At 32.3% G+C, this 21,577-nt stretch overlaps 2 protein-coding genes across 6 annotated transcripts in view; one reads left to right on the forward strand and one right to left on the reverse strand.

Annotated features, from left to right (window-relative positions):
* LOC142220210 (galactose-binding lectin l-1) overlaps positions 1-11,538 on the forward strand; it is a 25,846-nt gene extending 14,308 nt beyond the window's left edge. The window contains exons 2-3 of one of the 5 annotated variants that reach the window (XR_012717844.1): positions 4,899-5,445; positions 5,697-6,255. Coding sequence is in view for 3 of the 5 variants with exons in the window: in XM_075289209.1 (XP_075145324.1) it covers positions 4,899-5,325 (427 nt within the window). In the remaining 2 variants the exon portion in view is untranslated. Of the gene's footprint in view, positions 1-4,898; positions 6,256-10,868 lie in introns of those variants that run through there. The other 4 variants (XR_012717845.1, XM_075289211.1, XM_075289210.1 and 1 more) reach the window with 4 other exon arrangements.
* On the reverse strand, positions 10,722-17,032 carry pad (poils au dos). Its single transcript, XM_075289208.1, has 7 exons — positions 16,640-17,032; positions 16,191-16,583; positions 16,003-16,136; positions 15,292-15,943; positions 13,323-14,692; positions 13,111-13,237; positions 10,722-12,939 (listed from the first exon to the last, which is right to left on the reverse strand). The coding sequence occupies exons 1-7, from the start codon at positions 16,787-16,789 to the stop codon at positions 12,511-12,513; spliced, it is 3,255 nt and encodes a 1,084-aa protein (XP_075145323.1). The 5' UTR covers positions 16,790-17,032; the 3' UTR covers positions 10,722-12,510.
* Between the last annotated feature and the right edge of the window lie 4,545 nt (positions 17,033-21,577).

A 21,577-nucleotide genomic window follows, 5' to 3' on the forward strand; every position in this document is an offset into this window, starting at 1 on the left:
AAATTTCCTTGCATACTTTTAGGCGGTGAAATTATACAGTGGCAGTTAGGTTAGGTTAGGTAAAGTGGATGCCCGATATTTCAGGCTCTTTTAGACTATTTAGTACATTGTGATACCACAGTGGTGAACTTCTCTCTTATCTATGTTTAGCTCAATGACAAGGGACCTTCTTTTTATAGCCGACTCCGAACGGTGTTCTACATCGCGGTGAAACCATTTGGAGAAACGGAAAACTCAGAAATCCGCCATTAAACACATTTTTTTGTTTGTACGAAACTGGCATTGAACCCGTATGCACAAAAAAATTCACGCTTTGATAAAGTGGCAAATACTGCAAACAGTATTTGTTATTAAGTAAATATGTTATATATTTTTATTGTAGATTTAAATTTATTGTCTATTTTTCTCTGTTATGTTTCTCTTTGGTACATATATATTTTTAAAGTTCCTTCAGTCTTTTAATATTACTGCATGGATATGACATAAATACATCTACCCACTAAAACATCACGTTTTCTTAGAATTTTTTTCCTTGGTACAAAAATATCCTGTACTTGTCAGATTAATTGGAATTAGGAAAATTGTAGTTCCGCTAAATGGTTATATTATGCTAATATATACAGTCACGATTTGTTATATATTTTAAACTCCAAATTAAAAATCACGATATGATTTCGTTGCATGCACATAAACTTGTTATGGCATTCATACTTCTTAAGACTTGTTGACAACAATTTTCCAGAATTTGTATTGGAAACTATGAGTTCAAATGTAAAATTATTTCTTTCGGTATGTGTAAATTTTCAATATAAATTAACATCTGTTATTCAAAGCGGTAATTAAATGTTTATTTATTCCAAGTAAAAAAAGTATATGGCTCATAATTGTATATATCGCTATCAAAACATTTGTTACAAATCTATTGCAAACTTGAAAATGTTTCAAATATTAGAGAACATTTGGAATTCGTATAGAAATATCGAACTTGAAGATTCCTTAAGAGTTATCTAATATTTTTCTTTGGGTGTGATTTTTATTTTTATAAATTGTTCATATACATTGGTGTCGATAAATTTTGCTGAAATAAAAATATGTTAAACATTATCTTTTGGACAAATGGATGTTTCAACATGTGTACATTATAAGTACATTAGGGTGTCACAAAAAAAAATTGTGTTCGAAATTAATTGTTTAAGTATGAAGTGAGTTGTATTAATTATAAACACCGCTAAAGCCAATTTAATTTTATTTTAGCTCACGAATTTAGTTAAACATTTTCCAATATGAGAAAATTTCCTTCACTTTAATCAAATTTTGTTAATTATAGTTGCACGAAGTAGGGAAGAGAAAAAAATTAAATAGAAATGAAGCGTATACTTATTATTTTTTATTAATTATTAATTTATTTTATTGTAATTTATTAACTAGTTTTTATTTTCTGTTTAAGAAAATGTAATAATTTCAAGAAAAAAATAATTGGTATAAGAATGCCCTTAGCGCAATATAAAATATTAAAATTGTTAATTAAAATATGACGCTAAGGAAATTTTTAAGAAATTATACTACAATTTTTATTAAATTATTACATTTTCTTAAAAAGGAAAGATACGCTACTTTACATGAAAAAAAAACTTTTTTTGTAAACTACACGCAAAGAAAAAAACGTTTGGAAAACGTGTACCGAAAACGTTTTTCTTTTGTTAGAGTTTTTTGAATTGCTTCGAAAATTTTAAACTTTTATCACCAAAAAAATTCGTTTGTTTCAAAATTTTTATTTTTTCAATAAAAAAAGTTATTTTTGAAATAACAACACAGTCCATTTCGTTTATATCAAACACTGTTCTTTTCTGACTTTAGGTCTTTAATAAGACACATTTTACAGTTCAAAATTTAATATAGTACAATGTAATGTTGAAAATTTTTTCGGAATCTTCCGAATATATCTGGAATATATATAAAAAAACAAAAGCAAAAAAAAAACTTTGGCCGAAGCAGGGATCTAACCCACGACCCTTGGCATGAGAGTCGGACGTAGCTACCACTGCTCCACGGTGCCAAACTAAATGTTTGTTTCTGTTAAATAAACTTTGTTTATTTGGTTCGTGGGCGCCGCAAGCTATGCTATATAAATATAACTTATATGGATATTTATCTATTGATGACCATAACAAGTACATAGCTCAGTGGTTAGTGTGTTGGCTTACAATGTGCATGGTCCGCGGTTCGATTCTCCGTCCAGGCGAAAGGTAAAAAAAATTTTAAAAATTTATAAAATCGTATAATTTCTTCTACATTGTTGGTATTACAGGAAAAGGTGTTAAGAACTAAAAATCCTCGTGGATGTGAGAAAGATGTGAGGGACAATGCAATTAGCAAGAAAATAATGTTTTTTTTTGAGCTAGTCTTTATGAAATTGTTTTTACATCCTGGAAAAGAATAAACGTTTATCACAAAAAGTATATACTTTTCTTCCAAATACACTTCCTTACAGCGAAAAGCAAATGAGAAACGAACTTTGTTTGTCTAAAATTTCGTTTGGGAGGAAAGAATTATTTTTTTGCGTGTAGTCTTATTAATTATGTCTAATACAGTTTGAAGAATTTTTCGATATGTATTTACTTGGAACTTGGACATTCTGAAAACCCTACACCTATTAAAAGTTGTCCACAAACGTGAGACGTTGCTATATTAATACATTAACCTCTCAAAACTAGACACCTCCCAAATGTGAACAGAATTTAGGCGATCGTGCGCACTTCTGAGAGGTTCCACTGTACTTCTTTTTATCATATCGTCGCTTGCAATATAGTTTCTACAGGACATGTTGATTGGCAGCAAATAAACCAAACAAAAAATATAATTTTTTAAATTAAATAAAAAAAACTATAGAACCTAATATCAATTTATGATGAATGGTTTATCTGTCAACCCTAATAAAATATTCAATATTAGTCATCACTTTACTGGTTCATACCAAATTTATGTCTATAAGACCTCATCATAATCGATAGCCCAGTTTCTCCATATTCTCTTGAGTTTGATTAGTCTCCCAGACACGCTTATAAGAATTCCGCCTTTCGACAAGTACGTAAGAAGTCTATTTTTAGCACAAAATAAAAACCCAAATATTTTAATTAAGTGTCTGACAAAATGATTTTATGTTAGCAACAACAGCGTTTGCCATATGAAGATAAAATATTTCTGTTCCCGGAATAAAATATTGTTAGCAATTTTGTCACGCGTATCAATGTTTTTGGTGTAATATTTTTTTGTTTATGTGAAATTACCATAAATGTTGGAACAATGTTTAGACTTTTTCCAGTACCCGGAGCATATTAAGGAAACTTTTTTAAATTTATATGTAAAATTTTTTATGTACAATTTCATAATTATAAACTTGTAATTTTTATTTTGTAGCTTTATTATTAAGTAATCTATTTGTCTATTAAGTATTAATATCTTAATATTGTACTTATGGTCTCTCATGTTGATGCTTATGATCGATTTGGCCACAATAGGCTTACAGATTATGCGAAAATAAATAAATGAAATGAAATGAAATCAAAGTAGCTGACATGATGTATTACCAAGTTCATACTTATATATGTATCTTTTAAAAAAGAAAATTGTCTCACTAATAACCACATGGGAAAACTCTCCACGTTCGTGTGCGTCATGTTTAACCTATGTTCGCTTTTATGTAAGATAGTTTGCCTTTTGGAATATGTAAGGCTTAATTTTGAGCTAGTTTATCGTTTTTTTGTACAATCACAATAGCGTTGGCATTGCTAGGCAGTGTTGCCAGTATTGGGATTTTTTCACCAAAATTGGGGATTTTCTTTCGTTGATTATTTGATGGGAAATGTCTACACATTTGGGGACTTTTGTGAGGATTTTTTGAAATCTTCCTTATTGAAGTAGGTCCCCGAACATTACAAATGGAGCATGTGCAGATTTATTCCCCCCAAATTGGGGATTTTCTTTCATGGATGTGGAGTAGAAATGGAGCGCTAATGTACACTTTACTCTGCTTGGGGAAATATTCGCCCTAAATGTTAACCCTGATTTGGACCATAAATATAGATATGATAAAGATTGTTCATCGAACAAGCGTTTACAATGCGATTTGCTTGAAATACGTCTTTTATGATTTTTATACCTATGAGATTGGGTCCAGGGAAGTCACTATACATTGCAGTGGAAATATATGAAGATATGGGGTTGTTCCACGAATTTAAATGTCTAAAGATTAATCAATAAATTGTTATTTATTTTTCATAAGAATTGTTCACCAATGTATTGGGGTCAGTGTTACCATTGTGTCACTTTAGTAGCAAATTCCCAATTTGTAATATTTTTGTGCCACTAAATGTGATACCTTTTGCACCACTTTTTGCCATACTGTGTCACTTTTTAATATTAAATTTCAAAAAGTTTCTACTAATGTTAGATTAATAAAGATCTAAGTTCACTAAGCTATATAATACACTGATATAAATGCGTAGCATTTTCTTTATGAAAAAGTGTGCCACTTTTTTAAATGAATGTGCCACCTTTTATGGCTTGTGACTAATTGCTTTGGGTTTTTATTTAAGTTGGGAATTTTCGGGCAATTCATTTTTAATTTAATTTGCAACAATCACGCAAATGAGTAAATACAAACAATTAATTTTTTAATTAAATTTTTGAGAATTTAATTTAAAAAATGGTTATAATTTTTCGTGTGCATTAACAGTAAATTTTACTCTTTCATGTCACAGGACATTTTTTAATGAGATCAATTGAAATTTATTTAGCTGGTGCATATTTATATATTTATTATATACTAATATAATTTTAATAATTTATATATAATTTTTTTTAAATTATTTTTCGATTTTCTTTGCTTCTCATTACAGATTTTCGATAAATTTCGTCAATGAACTTTGTAAAAATCCCGACTTTATTACATATCACTTCAAATGGCTATTGGACGAACAAGTTATCGTTGAAAATTACAAGGACAATGGCAGTTGGATGGATCACATGGAGCAGGACTATGATAGCTTAGATGGTGTGTCCTATAGTAGAGATAGCAATAAGTCCAGTGTAGTGTCATACCAAAATAACAATAATAATTCAATTCTCGATTACTCTGTTTTAGGTCAAATTTTCGAATTAGAATTTGCATTCCAAGATGGTGTGATTGATGTATACAAAATCTATGAGAATGCACCCAATCGCATTACCACATATGAGACATATTTCGATATATCTGACATTAAAGGTTTACAAGTTTGGGGTGATGTGAAAAAAATATCGGAATTAACATATAAATATGCGTAGAGAAGTGTGCATTGAAAACGTTTCCTGTTTTACATCACCCTTCACCATGTCTGGAATGGAAATCTCTAAGAACTTACACTCGATTGCTACTATCCACTTGTAGTCAACGGGTATGAAAAAGTTAGTATATACCTAATTCAAATCATAGCCGTTACTATTCTTTCTTTTTCACTTGCTTGAAAATCTCTCTCTGTCATCTAAGCACACTTCCTAATTCCATACAAAAGTATTTTAATAATTTGAATTATTTTCAAAATTGTTGACAGTATTTAAAAAAAATGTCTTTATTTATATGCGTTTTTTACGTTTTGTTCTTGTCTTTCCTGCATTTGTTTGTGTTTGTCCTGCATCCTACTCTGAATGTTACATAGTTCGTAGCTCCGCCTGCCATCATCTGTCTTAAGTCCAACATGTATCGAACCATAATTGAAGCATTTTTGAATAAAGTGGGGGTTCAGAGTGTTGGAACTAGTAACTTGGCTTATTGAACTATCTTTTAATGGCTGTGCGAGAAAGGCTTCATCATTTTTATATATAGCTCACTTATAAAGTTTAGCTGACTTATATAAACAAGAAATCTTGTTATTATATATAAGCTTATTGAATAACTATTATTTTTTAATGCATTTCATTTGGGCCAAAGACTATTTTATCGTTTCTTTTAATTTATTTTTATTATAATAATCGAAGGACAAATTCTACGTGGAGCTCAAATATCCATAATGACCGTTGAGAATATGCGGAATGTTTTGGAATCACATAATTCCTTTTATATTGCAAAGCTATATTTATAGTTTAATTTATTTTAGAATGCCAATTGATTTATTTAAGCTTTTTTAATATAATATTTATTAATTTGTATTGCTTATTTGTTACAATAAATTTAAAGAACGTTGAACTATTTCTTAATAATAAAAGAACTTACTTATATACCGTTGCATTTAATTTATTTAAAATGATTTACTTATTAAAGCACAAAAAAGGGAAAGGTTATAAAATACGCTGAAAAAATAAGTAGCTTTTAAAAAATATTTTTTATTCAACCCACAATGCTGAACCCACATTTTGTAGAATAAAATACTAAGGAAAAATATATTTAAGAATATATTATAAATATCTTGATTTTGGACTTGAAATTATTATCAAATCTTTAAACCCAAACACTCAGGAATGTCACCAGCATTACTGAGAGGCGTAAACCACCGCTGAAAAAGTTTTTGGTGTTCGGTCTAAAGTGCGATTGAACCCAGGACCCTTTGTATGCAAGACGGGCCTACTAAACATTACACCACAGTGGCTGACAGCATACAAACACACTTATTTAGCCTTTGGTTAAAAGCCAATCGAAGGATTAGAAACCGGCCATTAGTATTTCTATACAAACCAGTGTTGCCGCTAGAAATTTTTAAAAATTCTCACAAATGACAATTATAATAAAAGGTGTCATATTGATTTATAAACAAATGGTACAACCCATAAAAAATTATTTACTTCATTTTCACACTAATTATTGCATAAACCTGTTTCCTAACTACAAAAAAAAATCTATTAAAATATTAGCATACTTTAAGGCGCTTACATGAAATTCTAAACCTAAGTAGTTTGGTTCCTGGGCATGGTGTGGTAAATGGAGTACAAGAAAACACGATTTAATGTGTGTCCTCAATAAAAGCTACAAAAAGTTATATTCCTTTAAAGAAATATTCAAAAAAAATCGCGCTAAATAACACAAAAAGAAAATTCCATCCGATTGGTATGTAGGATAGGGATACAAAAGTCGAAAATCGAATTTGAAGTGATCGACTTTTTGTCAAAAATATTAAGCCGACTATTTTACAAAAACATATATAAAAGATCGAAGACAACTTTCGAGTCAAATGAATAAGATGTAGACCTTTCTACTCTAACAACTCGTCACGATGCCAAAAATTTCAAACTTTTCAATGACTGCAAGTGTCGAAATTTTAACAAATAGTAAAACATTATATTGCAAGTCTTTGCCTTGAAATCGTTTATCAATATGTGTGCATATAATTTATCCTATTACAGGATATTTTCGCTGAACCATTGCGGTCATGGCATTTGGCAACGCTACCAGTACCATTATAAATATTTATGGTACGATACACACACGCATTTAGTTCACTTTGAGGTGTTCCAGAGAAAACCAATATGATGTAGTTGTCAGATTAGTATTCAAATTTAAATTTAAAACCATGACAGTTTCAAAAAATTGCCTAAAATAACCATGTAATGAAAATTCAAATCGACGGATTCAATTATTTTTCGAATTCCATAAAATCTGAAAATACACTGAAAAAACAGTGAACCCACCAGGCAGAAATTTTTTGGTTAATTTTTGAAAATTTAGTTTAGTTTTAGAAATGTTTAACTAACCCCCATTTTCATGAAGCTCCGTTAGTGCTACGTTAGCTAACTAATTTTTAAACCAATCTATGGACATATCTGTCATCTTGTCTATACATTCTATATGCCAGTTAGGAGCTTAACTGCTAGAAATTTTTCAGTTAAAGTTAACTGGAGAAAAGATATTTGCAATTTACTTTCTGGTAACTGACAGTTAAAGCCTAACGGAGCTACATGAAAATGGCCGTAAACAGTATTACAAACGCCGACATCACGCCGATATCACAAAAATAAGTACATATTTTTTGACAAACTCAGGAATATTTATTAGACATATTTAATTTTTTTCACCTGTTAAAGAAAATTTTGTAGTTTGAAGGAAAAAATTGGAGTTCAAAATTGCAAGAATGTCTTTAGTGCCATACGAAGTTCAAGATGGGCGCATTTGTAGTAAAATTTACAAATTTATAGAAATAATGAACTATGTTATTTTGTGAGAAGTACGAAATTAGTAAATCTGTTGTTTTTAGAGTAAAGGAAACTTTCTCCAAACATAATAATTCCATGAACTTAAATAAAGATAAATTGGCTTTAGTGAAATATAGGGTTCACCTTTTTTGAGTGTAGTTCAATATTTAATATGATATGGTCATTAATGAAAAGGTCATAAACAAATATATATGAAATAGCAAGTTTTTAATAAACATTTTACTCACAAAACGTTTAAAAACATATTTATGGGGTTTCCACTCAATATCGGTTATATATGGCTAATATTCCTCGTATTCCTCAAGTACGTCATTGGAATCATTTCTAAACACTTTTCTTAGGAACACGTCAGAAATCAATATAAACATTCAACAAAAATGCAATATTTTTTATTTGACTTTCTCTTCAATTTATCATATTTTATGGCATTGAAATATTCCTAAATTTCACAAAGTTTTCTATATTTACACGTATTGTTCATTAAACAAATGTTTCCTATTGTGTAAAAAATTCCAATTATGACATAAAATATATGTTTTAATATGCCATAGTTACAACTCAAATTAATAAATCTGCACATTTTTAATGTATTACAAACAATGCATTTCCCACGAAAAAAAACCAAACAAATTTTTGGAAAATAAATTGAAATGTTTACAAATAAATTTGAATAAATCTAAAATAGAACAGAGAATGCTTGTTGTATAGAGGCAAATCCAACAATTAAGTAAACATAAAATTTGAAATTTCTTATTTAGACAATTTTTCATCGACTTTCCCAAGGATGTTGGCGCATTTTTTCTACACAGTGGGTCTAAAATCAGCGTTTTGTTGAAATTGAAATAGGCTCTTATAAAACTGTTAAACCCAAAGAAATTTGTTAGTAGAAATAGTAGAAAAACCTACTAAAACTGCAGAAAGTCTGCTGCTGAAAAAGCACACACTTTCTGCTATTTTTTAAACTCGATTACCCCTAAACAAGAGGTGTGGACGCGAGTAATATTTTAATCGCACTAAAAAAATTTACTCACGCACGAGGTTTTGGTAGAACTCACGCACACTCACGAAAATCTTTTAAAGACTCACACTCACGATCTGAAATATCGTGACTCACCAAAAATCTGGGGCTAATCACGGCATTCGATATCGAAAATTTTTGATCGAAATCTAAATTTTTCGGATCACGGGAGTCAATATCGAGTTTTTTGATCGACAATATTTTCGATTGGTAAATTGCAATCGTAAAACATTTTTCACTAGTTTTTACATTGTTTTCGTCATATAGGAATAGTAAATATATTAGTTTTAGTTCGAATTGTAGTAAATTTACATATAATTAACATATTTTGAATATTTAGGACTAATGCAACTCCAATAAAAGTTAAACAAAAAATGGTCATAGTCGAGTTCGGGAGCGAGCATCCTCGCTTGGCAAAGAACCATATATAAAGTGCATATGCTAGATCGATATCCAAGAGATTGTGATCAACCAATTACCGTACCATTCCGTGACAAACATAACGCTTCTGGACCACCTTGTAAGAATAGTGAATGATGAAGGCTTCCACTGGCAAAAAGTTTTAAGACGGCAGGCAATTGTAAAGCGATAGAATTTACGTTGACATGCCACCAAAAATTATTTTCCATTCGAATGCCTCCTTCGTCAGCCGAAATCGTCCATTGAGCCTGCAAAAAGGTGACTTTCTAACAGTGCACACCATTTCAAACCCATGTACTTACACCAATAACAATGTGCACTTTTATTCCTTATCTGTCGCCGAATTATTTTATATTCATCTCATCCTCCAATTAGGAAGGAAATCGGAGGAATGTAAATAGAGATATGGGTTCATAATATAAAATGCAATAAAATTTACTTTTTACTTTGCAATCTTCAAAAACATGTGTTTTTCTACATTCTATTTTGTGCCGCTAACTTAATTTTGTTATTTCATTTTGTTCTGCTTCGTTTTTTGCTGTTGGCAATGCTAGATAAATTGAATCAAATTTCGATCGAATGGCGTGATCCAAACTTTTAATCGTATCGACAATTTTTTCGATACGATTATGAATTCGATATCGAATGCCGTGATTATCCCCCTGGTGACTCACGAAAAATCGTCCCATTCAAGAAAATTTTAGTAACTCACCATTGGGTCGAATGTTACGGTTAAAATTTACTTTTGAGAATGCGTAAGTGCAGAGTCGAAAACCCTTCGTCAATGAAAATAAAGTGGTATTCGTTATTAAACATAGGGACAATCCTAGAATTGGATGAGTAATTTGGAGTAGTTTTTATTGTAATTTAACCTATATTACAAAATAGAGCAAATAAAATAAAAATAAAATTTACCTGGGGGCATGATTGATTAAAATCGCGAGAGTTTCGGTGTGGAAACCAAGCATAATACTAGACTAAAGGCGACGTTAAGTGAAGTAAAGCGAAAGGGAAGCACAACGCAGACTTTTTATTTCAACATTATGAGGAAGATTAGGGAAGATGAAAATATATATCCCTTCGAAGAATTAACACTAAAGAATTGGTTTTTATTATTACATTTTATTTATTATTTAATAATTTTGTGCATTTGCTTTATAAACATTATCTTTATTTTATTTTACGTAAAACTTATGTATTAGCAAAATCTAATTCTATGAATTTTCTTTCATGTGATTTCCATTTACAGATAAAAGAATCCTATTTACAGACGCTTGGAGAGGCTCTCTGATATTCTTCTGAGGGTAGCTAAATTTATTTTTAAATATAAAAATATATTACGTATGTAAATTACGAGTAAAAATAAGCTAAACATCGTATTTTGATGTTGAAAAAAAAATATTTTCAAATTCCAAAAAATTTGGAAATGCTTTCTCATATTAATGTAAAATATTACACAAATACATTTATTGTTTATTATAATTAATGAACTATAGAATATTTACAAAATGAATTTTAAAAGTAAATTGTAGGAAAGAAGATAATTTTAAGGTGTCTACACATGTAAATGTAATTTATTTTCAGAAATGCCATGCTTAAAATAATCAAAAGAGGCTAACTATTTTTGTTACCCGGCTGCCATTTGGTTAGAATTTTTGACATTTAGTTTCTTCTGAAACTTTCTCAATGTAAATTGGGCATATACAAAATTTTTGCAAGAATTACTGGAAGATATGTTTATTTTCTGTATTATATTAATGTTTTTTCTATATTATTTATTTTAGGATATTATATAAAATAAATTGCAAAACACCAAACTATATATAACTTTTACGTTAATGAGATTGTCCGACTACTTATTGTTAAAATCTTCAAACTATCTGGAGATAAATATTATAATAAAATTTGGAAAATATAAATCATTTTTATATTAAGTGGAGTTTTCGTCCTATCGATTTAAAATTTTGGAAATATCGAAATTTGAGAAATGTCAAACAAAGGAAACAACACTGCGTTGCGGTTCAACAAATACGCCATACTAGACTATTCTATAAAACTCATTGGTAAGTATGATAGCACTATGTTTAAATGAAAGGTACCCTCTACATATACTCTTGAAGTTAGCAAGAAAAGATTCTCATTTACTTTTCAATCCAAAAACAACTTTTGGATTTTGGGCAAAAGCAAAGTCGACTCGGACTTTTTAATCGAAAAGTCCACTTTCGTAGTAAAAATGTTTGTCATGAGTCAAATTTTAATAAAAATTTAATATAAATTTTCCAATAATATAAATATGATATTGCACTGGATAGATTTGATTTTAAAATTAAAAAGAAACGTTTGTTATACATATATGCCCCTGGAGTCTGCCAAAAGACATTTACCTAGTGAAAATATTCGACATATCTGGCCTATTGCACACATCTGGGCTTTTCTGAATATTTTCAATTTATATGTTTACAGAAATTTTCAAGAAAAAATCTTATGCAAGGTACCCAACGCTTTACCGAGAATGAAATGGGGATAAAAAACTATTTGACAGCATTTGGTTGGTAAATCGATAGTTTTTGTTTTTGTTAAATGGCATTATAAGACGGACACCTTAAAATAGGTAAATTAAACTGGTAATGTGAACAAAAAACCTTACAGCTTTTATGTAAATGAAAAAAAAATAATAATAACACTGAACATGTAATCAATAACTCATAAAATTGAAACAAATTGTATAAATAGAAAAAGTGTAAAAAACATATAAAAATATAAAATAAAAATAACAAAATATTAACAACAGAAACTTACATCAATGTGGCCATAATTAGAGAGATTATAGAAACTCGAGATTAATTTACAAATGGATTAAGCCTTATATCCAATGTTTAGACATTATTTGATCATTTTTCCATTTTTAAATGTCCCATAATCTGTCCCGTTGCAGGATTCACAAATTGGGCTTGTGATAATTGAACAAAATTTGCGAGTGAAGTGGCGGGTAAATTTAAAACAGTCGTCTCATGACTTTTAAACGAATTTGCATTGGGATCATTCGATGCTTGTATCGTTATAGTATTGCCATTTTGTGTTGTTACCATGGATGTTGGTAATTGTAATTGCATTATTTGGGGTTGACCTTGTAATTGTTGAAGTTGCTGTTGTACTAATTGTAAAGTTTGTTGCTGCTGTTGTTGCTGTTTCTGTAATTGTTCCTGTTGTTGAAGCAATTGATGTTGATTTTGATAATCGGTTTGATTTTGCGTTGTTTTCTCACAGCTGGATTCATTAGTTTGATTATCTGCCTCTTGTTGTGTCTCAGATTTGGGATCCTATATTGATAAAAAAAAAATATATATGTATATAATATTTAATGAAAATTATTGAAAACACAAAATTTTTTATACGTATCATTTTCCAAAATCCATTTTACCTTAATTTTTTTTATTGGATTTTGGAAGTTTTGCGTTTGGTTTGTTTCATTTAAAATCAAATTCAATTACCTCATCAGGTGGTGGCAATGATTTCGTTTTATGTAACAATTTGTGCTGTATGTAATAGGTTTTTACAACAAATGTTTTGTTGCAAATCTCACATTCGTAACTATTCGTGTTAGCCTCAGTGTGAATTCTAAATAGAAAGAAAATAAAGTTTATCAAACCATCTACACCAAGCTTCGAAACCAACAACGTTCAAGAAAATTGTGTTTACTTACTTTCTATGCTTGCTAAGGTTATCCTTTCGAGAAAAAGGCTTTTGACATATATCACAACTAAACATCTTCTTGCCAGAATGGCTAACGTGATGACGCAGTAGATGCTCTTTACGATGAAATGCTTTTGTACAACCTTCCTCATTACAGCGGAATGGGCGAATGCCTGTATGGAGTTTCAAATGTTGGGTTAAATGTTCTTTCTTCTTGAAGCCACGACCACATTGTGAACATTCTATACTGTTTTGAGCATTACTTTGACTAGAATCCGTACTGGGAACATTATTCTCATTTGAAGAACACTTTGCACCTGATTCCGCTTGGGCCACGTTTGAAGACATTGATGTTGTTTGATTTTCTTTAATTACATTTCCATCGCTTTCTGATTCCGAAGGTTTTTGAATTTTTTTAATAATTTTTTTTGTTGGTGAAATATTTAAGGACGTCACGTTCGCAGAAACATTACTAATAATCTGGGGTTTTTGACTTTGTCCTGAATTTTGTTGTTTGATCGCCGTTGTATTGGGAGATTGTGTAATTTTTTGTTGTGTTGCTGGTATAGATGATGAACGCAGTGTTTGCTGTCGACTGACAATTTTTACGTTTGCTGTTTGAGTTTGTGGTGTTGGATTTTGATTGCTAGTATTTGTTGTCTTTTGACTTTGTGGGTTTAATGAAGTTACTCGACTGATCGTAATATTACCCTTGTTTAAAATTGGCAATTTTGGCAAATTCGTTGGAGTGGTATTCGATGGCTTTGTGGAATGTATGGGGGCTTCTTTTGTGGCGTTTGTAGTTACTTGATTCGATTTTGGATTAATACGTTGGACCGTTATACCACCATGTTGAGCTAACGTTGTGGGTGAGATTTTTTGTTGTTGTTGCTCCTGGACTTGTTGCATTATTTTCTGCGTAAAACTGGTCGTGGGTGTGATTTCTATTGTATTACCACCACTACTAGATTGAGATATTTTATATTTTGGACGATTAGTAGAATCTCCTATCTCAGTTTTGTTTGGTTTTTCTACAGTGTCAAGCGGCTCTTGTTTTATTTTTCCCGGATTAATAATTTGTTGCGATGTTATTTCTATGTTCTTTCCCGATGAAGTCTGTTTGAGCCTTTGAGTATTATTATCATTGGACTGTTGTTGTTGATTTGTCGTCGCTGCTGTCATCTGTGGCTTAGAAGTTGTCAGAGCTTGTGGTAATGGTGTGTTGGCGATTTGTATTGGTAGACTTTGAGTTGTACCGCTCAATGATGAAATATTAGTATTAAGTGAATTTATAGCAGAAGGTTGATACGATGGATTTGGGGTCAGCTGGAGAGTCGGAGCAAATTGCATAATCTGTTGACCGGTTATTTGAGGCTGTAACTATGGGCACATATAAATTTTAAAATTATAACAACAATTAAAAAAGATTGGAAACAGTTTTTTTTTTTCAATAATAGAAAAATAGTTTTTTTTTTGTGCTTTGGCAAACATTAAATGTTAATCTAAAAATATTTAAAGCTCGAAACTTTGCAATTGTTCCCATTTAGTAAAGTCGAAAATACCCAAATATCGAAGATTTTGGAAAGGAAACAAAAGTCTTAACGTAAAAAGTCAATTTTTAAATAATAAAAAGAGTCAAAAAACCTAATTTTAGAATTTTTTATAAAGTCAAATCGGGAAAATCTAATAGCCCATACACATTAGGCACGAAATCTACTAACAGTGGATTGGAAATACCAGTTTTATAAGGCAAATGACAGTTGAAATCTAGTTAAAATATATATAATACGTCATTCACATTAGGCTCGAAATCCACTAAAAGTGGATTAGAATTCCACTTTTTATAAGGCATTTGCCTTATTTGAAATTTGAAAAGTCGAAGAATTGAAAAAGTCATCTTTTCCAAATTTTTAAAGCCTTTTTTTAATGGCTTTACCAAGAGTCGGTTTCAATAACGTAATAAAGAAATTTGAATTTACCTTCATTTGCAATTGGTATGTTGGTAAAAGGAAATTCTTTGCGTCTATATGGGCCACATATTGCTGATCTGTATTTTCATCTTTAATGGTTATGGGCAAGTAACTCGGCGTATTTTGAGTAATAGATTGACTCTGTAGAAGAGCATTTAAATTTTGTGTTTGTGGTTGTAGTAAAGGAGCCAAATTCGAGAGCAAAGTTGCAGCAGAATTAGGCTGCTGTAATGCTGGTTGTAGTTGAAATTGTATTTGAGGCGAATTTACCAACTGCGGTATAGTAGCCGATAGCGTCGTTGCAGTATTAGTCGGTGTGGGAGCAGGTGGTGCGAGAACAAAATTAAGCTTGGGTTTTTTGTTCTTCGAAGGGCTTGAATCTTCGATATCCGAAGAAGAAATTGTTGTATTTTCTGTGGCAGGAATTGATGTGTTAGGCGATGTTTGTGATGCAAGAGGAGCTTGCAATGGCGGAGCCGTTATGGTTATTTGCTGAGGCTGTAACTGAGATGTTAGTAATTGTAATTGTTGTTGTAATTGCTGCAATTGCAATTGAACAAGTTGATCCTGGGGAAGCATTTCCATTTGATTCGGTTGTGTTCTCTTGGGAATCGGTGTCACTTTAATATTCGGCTTCAACTTTAAGAACTCTTCTAACGCACTAAAAATATTGATTTTTTTCTTTTAATGTCATACATGTTCATTTATTTTTCAACTTACTTAGATTTCGTTTCCTTTTCTTTGGAAGGTTCTGAACAAATTTGTGTCTGTACCAATTGTTGCTGGTTAGAGTTATCCATAGTAATCGTGTACTGCGGCAAGGAAGGTTTTTCTGTTTTGACAACGCTATCGGGCTGCAATAATTTTTTTTAATAATAATAAAAATAGAATAGCAATTAAAACATTACCTGTAAGCCCAGTTGCATTACAGAATTTAGAAAATCCTGATTTTGTACGGTAGGAGTGGTTGGCATTGCTATCAAATTTGATCCTTGCAGTGAGAATATCGAAGGTTGCTGTATCTGGACTTGCTGTGGCTGAGCAACATTAATTGGCATTGTTTGCTGTTGAACAGCCATGGAATTGGAAACGTTACTAAGAACACTGGCGCTTTTACCAGTAGAAGTTATAACATCTTTGATTACAACCCTACCACCACCGCTTCCATTCTGAGATGAATCAAGGCAAGAATTTAACATGGTCTGAGAATTTCGACAAATGTTTCGAAATTCTGTAAAATTTTCCAATAAGTTTACACATTGCTGACATACAACTTTTGGCAAGCGATCCGTTTCCTCAATCTAGAAGTAAAACAAAGAGTTTCTTAACCTGTAGTAAAAATATTGTGACCACTTACTGTAATTGATAAACATTCCATGATTTTTCCATTCAAATTTTTGGATTTTCCTTCTTGTGAAAAAATGTCAGTCTTTCCCGTTGATGCTGTTGTTGTGCATATACGGCACAAGTCATAGAAATTTACACTCTTCAACATATTGTTGGACATTTTGAACTTAATAATTAGAAGTTCTAGCAGGACTATTTATTACAAAGTTTGATGTACTTTAAATGTTCATCTTTTCATGCATAGAATGTCGAATGCCAAGCAACCATAAATATATTTCCCACCAAATTCTCATTGGTTTTTTGTATATATCACCATCATGTATATATTTTAACACATCTTTTTTTATTGTATTTCGATTGTTTTGTTTTTAAACAACAATTTCCAGCACTTTGATTAAATAAATTTACAACAAAACAAGTAAAAACAACAAGCGTTTGACAGTTGTCGTTTGTTGAGCAACCTCTAGGAATTGCGTACTGGTCATTCACAATTTAAGATTGGTTGAACAACCAATTGAATAACGTTGCCAACATTGGTGGCATAGATGATGTGGCGCTAGCAGTCAGGGGAATATTCCCATCCACAATCAGAGATATTATACAGAGAGCCCTCCGGATGACTGGGAAATGGGCGAAAGATAATGGTCTTGGGGTATATCTTGCAAAGACAGAACTAGTCATATACTGCAAAGATCGCAAAACTCCCACGGTTAGACCCATTTCCTTAGGGGGTATTGAAAGAGTGTGCTGAGTGTGCAAAATATCTTGGCGTTATTTTGGACAGGAAGCTGAAGTTTAAGCTTAATATTGAAGAAAGGACGGGGAAAGCAACGGTAGCTTTGTACTCGTGCAAAAAGGCAATAGGAAAAAAGTGGGGCCTAAAACCAAAAATTGTGCATTGGCTATACACGGCAGTGGTTAGACCTATAATGCTATATGGTGTTGTAGTCTGGTGGCCGGCACTTCAGAAACCGACTTGTTTAGATAAAGTTCAGCGTATGACGTGCTTGTGTATCTCAGGCGCATTCAGCAAGACAGGAACAATTTCCCTTAATGTCATGCTGCATCTATTGCCTTTAGACATTTTGGCCAAACTCTAATTCCCAACAATGAGGCGTGGTGCACACAGGCCGCGGGGAACAAACGATATAAAGATTTCTACACTGATGGCTCCAAATTGGATGGATAAGTGGGTTTCGGAGTATGTTCTAAAGATCTGGAACTTCGAATAGCGAAAAGGTTACCTAATCACTGTAGTGTTTTAAAGGCTGAAATATTAGCAATGAGTGGTGGCGAATTGGCTGAGAATGTTCCAAAAAATGTTGGCATTAATATATACTCAGGCAGTCAACCTGCAATAAAATCTTTGGACTCTGTGTTCCTTAACACGAAAACGGCCATCGACTGCCGCAAATCTCTCAAAGAGATGACTGAGCAGCACAATATTCACCTACTATGGGTGCCTGGCCATAGGAACATACCGGGGAACTGCGAAACGGTATCTTACATATTCCAGGGGAACTAGAATCTGTTGGTATGCCCCTGACTACCTGCAAGCTCATACTGCGTGAGAAGGCTGTTATGATGGCAAATGTTCGATGGGAGAATTGCAAGGGTTGTAACGACACCAAGCAAATATGTCCCGATTAAAACTTGAACCGTACACTAGATATGTTAGTGTTCTCAAGACGTCAGATATCTGCTATAACGGGTCGCTGCCTGATAGACGAATTTGCAAAAACTATTGTTGCGAAGTATAATGACTATTGTATGAGCTGTCATGATGCGGAGGAAAAGGAATCAATAAAACACCTCTTGTGTGAGTCTCCTGCATTTTGTGTAAGGCGTAAGCAAATTTTAGGGGCATATAGCTTCAGATTACTGGCGGTCCTGGAAAACGTTAACTTAAGCAGTCTGCTAATGTTTTTTGGAACAATCTAGTTTGTTCAACAGAAGAAAATAATCGAGAAAGTTCAGTGGTTAAAACTAGAAGTAACCATATGTAATAGATACTTTTAGTTAATGTGGTATCACAATGGACTGAATGGTCTAAGTGAGCCTGAATCTTAATCGGGCCGCCACTTTAACCTAACCTAACGTTGCCAACCAAACGAAATATACATTTGTGGCCAACGACAGATTGTCCAGTGAAAAGAAGGGGCAACAGAGAAGACAACAAAGTTTTCACCACCACAACTACCCTGCCAACATTTGTTTTAATTTGACGGCGCTTCTGAGAATCCCCACCACGTCGAAAACAATTGTAACAGGTTGGCTGATAAGACGCCATCTATGTGCCCGGTCTGGCACACAGATGGCGTCGCAGTATTAAATGCATACTATTTTTATATATACACAAAATTATACCGTTTATGATGCACCAGAGGATTTATAAATAAATTAATATATTAAAAGTGCATATTTGAACAAAAAAATGTGACCAAAACCGCGAAAATACGAAATTTAATTTGAGCAGCATTGCTCTTTACGAACAACACAAAAGCAAATGCACCAAAATTAATGTTTGGGACTGACTCTTTCATAGACAATAGATTCATATAGATGTCCCATTTTTGGTACTCTTTTTAACACAACAGGGTGTTCTGTAATAAAAAACTCCTCATAAAAAATTAATTGTGAATGGACAACGAATACAAAAGAATCTCTCTTAACGAAAAAATCAAAACGAAATGTCAGAAAATTAATTTTTGGAACTGACACATTTTTTTAAAGAGAAGAGTGGGACATCTATGTATTTCTATTGTCTATGTAAAAGAGGGCGAAGAGAGAATGTACAAATACATTTGCATGCGATTTGCGTGTAAATGGTATACCATAAAATAGATCAGAAAATTTAAATGAAATATTCAATAATACATGTAAAGCCTTGCAAATTACAACCCCACCACATAAGAGCATTTATCGTAACAGGTTGATAAGTCCCCGGTCTGACACATAGATGGCGTCGCTAGTATTAAATGCATATTATTTTTATATAGTACCAACCTTCAAATGATTCGTGTCAAAATTTGACGTCTGTAAGTCAATTTGTTTGTGAGATAGAGCGTCTTTTGTGAAGCAACTTTTGTTATTGTGAAAAAATGAAAAAAAAGGATTTCGTGTTTTGATAAAATACTGTTTTCTGAAGAGAAAAAATACGGTGGAAGCAAAAACTTGGCTTGATAATGAGTTTCCGGACTCTGCCGCTGGAAATCAACAATAATTGATTGGTATGCAAAATTCAAGCGTGGTGAAATGAGCACGGAGGACGGTGAACGCAGTGGACGCCCGGAAGAGGTGGTTACCGACGAAAACATCAAAAAAAAAATCCACAAAATGATTTTGAATGACCGTAAAATGAAGTTGTTCGAGATAGCAGAGGCATTAAAGATATCAAAGGAACGTGTTGGTCATATCATTCATCAATATTTGGATATGCGGAAGCTCTGTGCAAAATGGGTGCCGCGCGAGCTCACATTTGACCAAAAACAATGATTCTGAGTGGTGTTTGCAGCTGTTAACTCGTAATACACCCGAGTTTTTCCGTCGATATGTGACAATGGATGAAACATGGCTCCATCACTACACTCCTGAGTCCAATCGACAGTCGGCTGAGTGGACAGCGACCGGTGAACCGTCTCCGAAGCGTGGAAAGACTCAAAAGTCCGCTGGCAAAGTAATGGCCTCTGTTTTTTGGGATGCGCATGGAATAATTTTTATCGATTATCTTGAGAAGGGAAAAACCATCAACAGTAACTATTATATGGCGTTATTGAAGCGTTTGAAGGTCGAAATCGCGGCAAAACGGCCCCATATGAAGAAGAAAAAAATGTTTTTCCACCAAGACAACGCACCGTGCCACAAGTCATTGAGAACGATGGCAAAAATTCATGAATTGGGCTTCGAATTGCTTCCCCCACACACCGTATTCTACAGATCTGCCCCCAGCGACTTTTTCTTGTTCTCAGACCTCAAAAGGATGCTGGCAGGGAAAAAATTTGACTGCAATGAAGAGGTGATCGCCGAAACTGAGGCCTATTTTGAGGCAAAACCTAAGGTGTACTACCAAAATGTTATCAAAAAATTGGAGGTAGTTATAATCGTTGTATCGTTCTTGAAGGGAACTATGTTGAATAATAAAAACGAATTTTGATAAAAAATGTGTTTTTCTTTGTTAGACCGGGGACTTATCAGCCAACCTGTTATAAATATTAAATAATATTTACTACTTACTCTTTCATTTGTTTTTGTTTCTAAGCCCTCCCCCATAGGCCATTCTACTCTTATGTCTATGACTAGGAAATGGTGCACCAAATATGTACTAGCGGCGAGCTAGTACATATTTGGCTGAAACCAAGCTTTCGGCTTCACAAGTGGAAATCAAAACTAAAACAATAAAAATAGGAACAACGATATTTGCAAAGCTTCATATAACTTGGATTTTCGAGTTGATACATCATCATTCGTGATTACATTTATTATATATTTCAAAATAGATAAGCTTATTGAATTGATATGTACGGGCTTTCATCCAGATTTTGTCAAGTTTGAAATGGAACATATTCGCATTTTTATATTTTTAATAATTTGAGAAAAAGTAACCGCAAATTTAGCTGATTCTTTCGAAATGTACGGTTTTCATCCAGATTTTGCCAAGTTTGAAACGGAACATATTCACATTTTTATATTTTTAATAATTTGAGAAAAAGTAACATCAAATTAAGCTGATTCTTTCGAAAGAATGCGAAAACCAAAACGTTAAAATTATTTGATTTTCACTAATGAAGCTTACTAACTATCCATTAAAATGATTGTTTTAACGCAATACTCTTAATACTGGCCTTATTGCAGTACTGTACGTTAGACCAGTTATTTTTCTATGATTCACTCCAGTTTAGTACACTATCGGCCCTAGAGATCTCCACTCACTTAAAAAGGATGTAATCTT

The sequence above is a fragment of the Haematobia irritans genome, chromosome 1, assembly GCF_050003625.1.
Source record: "Haematobia irritans isolate KBUSLIRL chromosome 1, ASM5000362v1, whole genome shotgun sequence".
Taxonomy (NCBI): domain Eukaryota; kingdom Metazoa; phylum Arthropoda; class Insecta; order Diptera; family Muscidae; genus Haematobia; species Haematobia irritans.

Coding starts and splice junctions, on each gene's coding strand:
- pad (XM_075289208.1), bottom strand. CDS start 16,789: ATGTCCAACAATATGTTGAAGAGTGTAAATTTCTATGACTTGTGCCGT. Junction 16,137..16,190: donor TAATGCAACTGGGCTTACAG/GTAATGTTTTAA, acceptor AAATTATTGCAG/CCCGATAGCGTTGTCAAAAC. Junction 13,238..13,322: donor AACCTTAGCAAGCATAGAAA/GTAAGTAAACAC, acceptor CTTTCTATTTAG/AATTCACACTGAGGCTAACA.